The sequence below is a fragment of the Gavialis gangeticus genome, unplaced genomic scaffold (genome assembly GCF_001723915.1).
Source record: "Gavialis gangeticus isolate Ggan-Ray unplaced genomic scaffold, GavGan_comp1, whole genome shotgun sequence".
Lineage (NCBI taxonomy): Eukaryota > Metazoa > Chordata > Crocodylia > Gavialidae > Gavialis > Gavialis gangeticus.
This window is the reverse complement of record NW_017729024.1, coordinates 77,208,109-77,215,025: the sequence shown is the minus strand read 5'-3', so window position 1 is coordinate 77,215,025 and position 6,917 is coordinate 77,208,109. Positions and strand designations below refer to the sequence as shown.

Genomic DNA, 6,917 nt, shown 5'->3' with positions numbered 1-6,917 from the left:
CTATAGGCCAGTTAGTCTTACCTCGATCCTGGGTAAGCTTCTTTGAGAGAGTTACCCTGGCGCATGTCTGAGGGGCCAGTGGGGGAGATTATGCTTAGGTGAAACCAACACGGGTTCATTAGAGACAGGTCCTGTCTGACCAACCTGGTGGCCTTCTACGACCAAATCACCAAATCCTTAGATGCAGGGGTAGCAGTGGACATAGTCTTCCTGGACTTTAGGAAGGCCTTCGACACTGTCTCTCACCCCGTTCTCATTAAAAAACTGGGGGACTGTGGTGTCGACACCTGCACAGTCAAATGGGTCACTAACTGGCTGGAGGGCTGCACCCAGAGAGTGGTGGTGGACAGATCCTATTCAACCTGGAGGGATTTGGGCAGTGGGATTCCCCCAGGGCTTGGTCCTCGGGCCCGCACTGTTCAACATCTTCATCAGTGACTTGGACAAGGGGGTAAAAAGCACCCTGTTCAAATTTGCTGATGACACTAAGATGTGGGGAGAAGTGGGCATGCTAGAAGGGAGGAATAGGCTGCAATCGGACCTAGACAGGTTACAGGGGTTTGCGAATGAGAACAGGATGGGATTCAACACTGACAAGTGCAGGGTGCTGCACCTGGGGAGGAAGAACCAGCAGCATACCTACAAGCTGGGGAACTTCCTTCTCATCAGTGCAGAGGCAGAAAAGGATCTTGGAGTCATCATTGACTTCAAGATGAATATCGGCCAGCAGTGTGGGGATGCAGTCAGGAAGGCCAACCGCACCTTGTCATGCATCCACAGGTGCATCTCAAACAGGTCCAAGGAGGTGATCCTCCCCCTCTATGCGACACTGGTCAGGCCGCAGCTGGAGTACTGCGTCCAGTTCTGGGCACTCCATTTCAAGAGGGATGTGGACAACATGGAGAGGGTCCAGAGGAGGGCCATTCGCATGATCAGGGGGCAGCAGGGCAGGCCGCATGAGGACAGGCTACGGGACCTGAACCTGTTCAGCCTCCACAAGAGAAGGCTGAGGGGGGATCTATTGGCCTGTAACAAACTAGTCAGAGGGGACCAGCAGGCACTGGGGAAGTCCCTGTTCCCCCAAGCACTACCAGGAGTGACCAGGAATAACGGTCACAAGCTGGCAGAGTGTAAATTCAGATTAGACATCAGGAGGCGCTACTTCACGGTCAGGGCGGCTAGGATCTGAAACCAACTTCCAAGAGAAGTGGTGCTGGCTCCTACCCTGGGGGTCTTTAGTAGGAGGCTGGATGTACACCTTGGTGGGGTCGTTTGACCCCAGTACTCTTTCCTGCCATGGCAGGGGGTCGGACTCGATAATCTGCTCAGGTCCCTTCCGACCCTACTAACTATGAAACTATGAATGGTTAATTACTCTCATTGTGGAAAAAAAAAAAAAAAAGTTTCTTTCTTGAGCATATTTGTTGGACTTCAGCTTCCAGCTGCTGGATCTCTCTTTCTGCTAGATCAAAGAGATCTCTACTAACAGAAATCTCTTTTGCAAGTAGATGTTATGTGGACAATGATCAAGTTGCTGCTTAATCTTTTGTGCAGTAAACTTAGGTGGAATCATATCATCTAGTCCAAACTCTGCTCAAGCCGGGATAATCCCTATCCAAACAATCTTATTTATACAAGTCCTTATCTAACCTATTCCTAACACTACACAATCAACTCTATGGCATAACCACAAGGCACATAGCCCAAGGGCACCAAAGCACCCCAACCTGCCACAGGTAAAGTAGGGGATTAACAGCAGTCAGTGTGCTGGTGCTGCAAGGGCTGTTAAAGTGCACTTGAGATCCAAGAAAGAGAGCTATGCCTCCCACTATGGAGGAAGGCAAAAATCCCTACAGACCAGTTTTTTTCAAGTCTGTTAGGTCAGATCTTCCTTTAGTCATTCTTGTAGCTCTTCCTGAACCCTTTCCAATTCCATCTTCCTCTTTGGAGTGTGAACACCAGAACTGGAAACTGTATTTCATTAGCAGTCTCAGAAATGGCATATAAAGAGGTACAGTACCACCCAGTAAGTTGTATTTGATACTCCCCTGCAAATTATTCCAAGATTGTACCCACCCTTTTCTCTACAGCATTCCACTGGGAGCTCATGTTCAATGAATTACCATTGAACTGTCATCTCTAAATCCTGCTTTTCAGGATACATTGCCCAGTCCCATACAAGTGACCTATATGCTTTGTTCCTACATGATATGACCTTGCTATATTAAAGCACATGCAAGTGCATGCAGTTCAAGTGATGCCAAGTCTAACTGACCTGTCCCCATTACTATGTTCCTTTTTACCAATTTTTGTGTTTCCAACAGATTTTATCAATAATGATTTTACATTTTCTTATGGATCATTGATAAAAATAATAATTAGCATCAGGCCAAGAACAAAACTGTGGGATCTTATAGAAACAAACCCACTGGGTGACAGTTCCTTGTTTACATTGTTCTTTATAGTTTGTCAGCTACCTAGGTTTGATCCATTTAAGATAGCTACATTAATTTAAATTAATTATTTTTTCCTTAGACTACCATGCCTCTCTTAGCATGTAAGTTAACCGCCTTTGAATTTGGTTGTGACAGTCGAAATGCTAATTGGTGTACCCAGAAAGAGGCAAATATTGCACCAACTTAGACTTATCTCTCAGTTGGGTCTTTTATGTCCAAATGAATGCAGGTTGCAAGTGTTTTCCTAGCTGTTTTTGCTTATAAATATAACACACATGATCTCATTCAGTTAAAAAAACCACATTTATTGTAGAAATCTCCTGTCTGTTATGTGTCTGGAAATGATTCTTGTTACAGGAGCACACTTATATATTGTGATTCCCAAATTAAAAATACATTGAAAATCAAACTAAAGCTTGAAGCATTGGTAAGTAATGCAGATGTGATTTAATTCCTTGTCTAAACACTGTCTCCCATTTATGTACAATTCTTTGAAGTGATCTGCCTCTCTTCAACAGGAGGAGATGGCTGAGCTAAAGGCACAACTGTACCTTCTAGAGAAAGAAAAGAAAGCGCTTGAATTGAAACTAAGTACCCGAGAAGCCCAAGAACAGGCCTACCTGGTCCACATCGAGCACCTTAAGTCTGAGGTGGAAGAGCAAAAAGAACAGAGAATGAGATCTCTCAGCTCCACCAGCAGTAGCAGCAAAGACAAAATGGGCAAGGTCAGGAATTAATGAGTTTCCAGATTCAGAGTAAACATAATTAATCACATTTCTTCCCCCAGGAGGTATAAGCATGATAACCACTCTGGCTTTCATGTACATTTGCACAATCCTTTCTGATTCTTTCAGGTATTAAGTGGCATGTTCCATTTTAGGATTTAGGAACACTTTGATCCTATATCCCCTGACTGAAGTGCACTTATTATTTCTGGGGAGGAATGCAGTCAGAACCAACCCCACTAACTGTTATTGCAAAGATTATTATGGTCTTGCAAGGATTGCTTCTCCTTGCAAGTTGATGACAGAGGATATACGTATCCAGAAATAAACTGGGATCCACTAGACCGCATATCCCTAGAGAATGGCTAAAGATTTAATTAAAATCCTATCCTATAGTCTAGATAGGTTTCAATGAATGGGGAGGAAATTATTTCTCCTTTAATTAACGTAAGCTATGTTTGTTTATGTTTATAATTTTGCTGTGAAAATGGGAATATTTTAAATTCTGTAACCCCTCATTCCCTCATCTGTGCTTCTGTGTCCCCAGAAAACCTCACCAGTAAAAAAAAATTTTTTTAAAAAGGGGAAGGGGGTGCAGAGGAGTGGAGCAGTGTCCTTTTTCCTATGGATATTTTGGTGAAACATCCTTTGAATTATTTTTGTTTGGTCAGTGGGTATTTTTCCCCTTTAAATATGGTGTTCACATGTGAAGTGAAATAAGACACCAATGGGAATATGTTCAATAATGTGAAATGTTGCATAAAACACTAGATGAGTATGTGAAATGGCATGTCTGGCCCTTGGAGTGTGGATCTACCTTGTGAATTGTGCGGTGTTTACTTTGTTTTGGCTCAGTTTAAAAAGCATTTGTGAGCTTAAAGGTGCGGTTAGTTCATCCCTTAATGTGATGAATAACTTTAGGTGAGATGATGCTCCTGTATTTTTCAGGAATGCACTGATGGGACCACAGCGCCGTTAACACTAGCTGAGCTGAGACCATACAACGAGAGTGAACTGGCTGCAGAGCTAACAAATGCACTCAGGCGGTAAGTAACCTCTTCCACTTCCAGGAGACTTGATTTATGCGACAACCCTAGAGTAAAAACAGACATTGGGTTTATCTAGGGTCTGATTATCCCAGGCTTTGACTCATATCACAACAAGGACTGGATTTACACAGGTAACTTGAATGGCAATTAAATTGAATTAGCCCCAGTTGTCCTGGGGAAAAAGTACTCTCAGATATTTCACAGGTACTTAAAGTGGATCAGTAGTCACGTACAATCTGTAGGATCCCAGAGTAAAAGGCTTTGTCCCTAGAAAAATCCAAATTCTGTGTTTAAACCCTAGAGTAAGATTTAAATTTAGGTTTTCTTTTTGGTCTGGCAGTCTTTGTAGAGATCTCTCAGGTGTGTTTATAGGCAAAATCAGAGCTAAAAGTTTGTAACCATCTCTTTATTGCTGCTTGCTTTTAACTGATTTCTTTGTTTATAAGGTTTTCCATGATGCTGATCTCAGTCCTTAAAATTCCTTCAACATCAGTGAACGTTATTCTTGCCAGGTCCTTGAGAAGTAGGGAAGTGTTGCTGTTCCCATTTTAGTTATTTGGCTGAGTTTACACCTGATTGCCGTTGCAAAGCTAGAATTAGAATCCAGGTCTCCAGATAAGAAAATGTGCCCCAGGTCAGTACTTGGGTGGGAAACCAATGTAGAAGCTGGTGTAGAGGCATTTTGCTGATTCAACAGCTGCATTCATCTCTTTGAATGAGGACCAACACAATTCTGTAGCTTGTTGACAGGGGAACATTGCTGTGGGAGCTGCTGGCTTTCAGATGAGAAAGGAAACAGATATCTTGACAAACAGTTGTTATTAATGGACATATTTTTAAGCTGAAGCCTGTCTGCAGTTACACACCTATTCTGTGTCTGCATGTGTAGTGACTGCAAGCTATGCAGTTTGTGGTGACCATTATGAAAATGATGTTAAGTGATAGTGTGCAAACACATTTTACCCTTGCGTCCAGTCGTAAAGATCCATCCTTTGTACAGAGCCCACAGATTTATTTTTATTTTGTGTATTTGTGTATTTATTTATGCAAGAGACCAGGTGTCCAGTTCCTGCCCTGATAATTATGTTCAACCTACTAAAAATCTTTCTAACAGTTTCAGGATGAAAAAAATATTTTCTTCTATATTTTTGGCCTAAAAGGAGTGTGTAGTGTTGTTGAGTCATATCATTTTCCTCTGTAGGGTAGCTTAATTTCATGGTTGAGGTTGTAAGGTGCCTATAGATACTTGAACATGAAAGGCATTATATAAATGTAAGATCATCACTGCTGTAAAAAATCAATAGTGCTCATATTATTTGCTTTCTAGTGTTAGGTTGCAGTTGCTGCACATTTAGTTTGGTTGATGCAGTAAACAAAAATGGTGGTTTAAAAAAATTGTAATTGGTGTTTGTATATGCATTTGGTTGGGTAAAAGCCCTAAATGACATAAGTGGAGTAATCATTGCCCAAGGGCCTTTTGCCTCATCTCTGCAGAGTCTGATAGTGGTGCTAGAAGCAGCTGGGTCAGCATTCTGTATATATCTTTTAACTGTAGCTTTTGGGTTTTGTTGCCTTTACTGCTTGGTTTCCAGTTGATGCCCCTGGCCTTAGGTAGCAGAGACAGAGCAGAATCACAAAGTGTGGTTTGCTAACTAAATGCAGAAAAATTTCAGTTTATCTACTGCGCCTTAAGTCCATTAGCCAGTATTTCCAGTTAAAAACCTAGCAAATGCATAGCAAGTAGCGCTGGTTGGGCAGAAGAAGGAAAGAAAAATAATCAGATTAAACTAGACATAAAGTTGGAGCTAAGGCTCAGTATATAATGGAAATAAGACTGTGTTAGCTATGACCATGTTAAATGGGATTGTTGCTGCCAGAAGGGCTCAAACACATATTCCATGACGTGTGGAAACAGAGATATTTTTTTGAGGACCATGCTAGCCAAACTAGTCTATAAACTAACCGCCATATGTGTTCTCTTGTGTTTAGCAGTGTTCTCAGGCAAAAAGTCCTATCCAGAGGGAAGCTACTGGGACCTGATTAGTGATAGCTATATTTTTTTAAAAAATCAACTTGTTTTTGGTCCCAACATACAAAGGGCCTTATAGTACTGCATAGATTTATATTGTTGTGAATCCAGCCAAATTACTGCGTTCTTGGGGAAAGACCTTGAGATCTGGCAGTGAAAATTTCTGTTTCTCTCACTTGCGCAAATGGAGAATGACTAGCATCCCTTATGTTCCAGGTGTCTGTGAAGACTCCACTTCCTAACAGAACTGTATGTTCAAAAGTAAGCGCTGATTTAAATAAAATGTTATTCTCAGTCCTTTCATTTGCAAAGAACACCTTCCAAGTGTGAGCTGGAAGTGAAATGGTTCAGTATCATCTTCCTGAAACTTCAAAGAGCTTTTGAAGGAGGGAGATAAGAGCTAGAAAATTAACTGAAGCCTAATGGAGGCATTCAAATGTGAATGTTGTTAAATATCACAATGCTTATAACATTTGCAGAAATATCCAGCCATTGGGCTTTATCTATTATTGTTACTTGCACTGGCAGAGACTGAGACAGTGAGGATAATAGGCCGTTAAGTTCACTCAGAATTCAGTCCCCCATCCCTGTCCGTCCCTTCCCCCCCCCCCCCCCCCACATCCCTCCTTGGCAAAAAAAACAACCGACACCAAAATAT

The 6,917-nt window shown here is 41.9% G+C and overlaps 1 protein-coding gene across 2 annotated transcripts in view; it reads left to right on the top strand.

Annotated features, from left to right (window-relative positions):
• The window catches only part of MCC (mutated in colorectal cancers), a 377,421-nt gene that overhangs the window by 351,581 nt on the left and 18,923 nt on the right, over positions 1 to 6,917 (top strand). For both annotated transcript variants that reach the window (XM_019517272.1, XM_019517273.1), the window contains 2 exons: positions 2,975 to 3,181; positions 4,130 to 4,227. In XM_019517272.1, the coding sequence (XP_019372817.1) occupies positions 2,975 to 3,181; positions 4,130 to 4,227 (305 nt within the window). The remainder of the gene's footprint in view (positions 1 to 2,974; positions 3,182 to 4,129; positions 4,228 to 6,917) is intronic.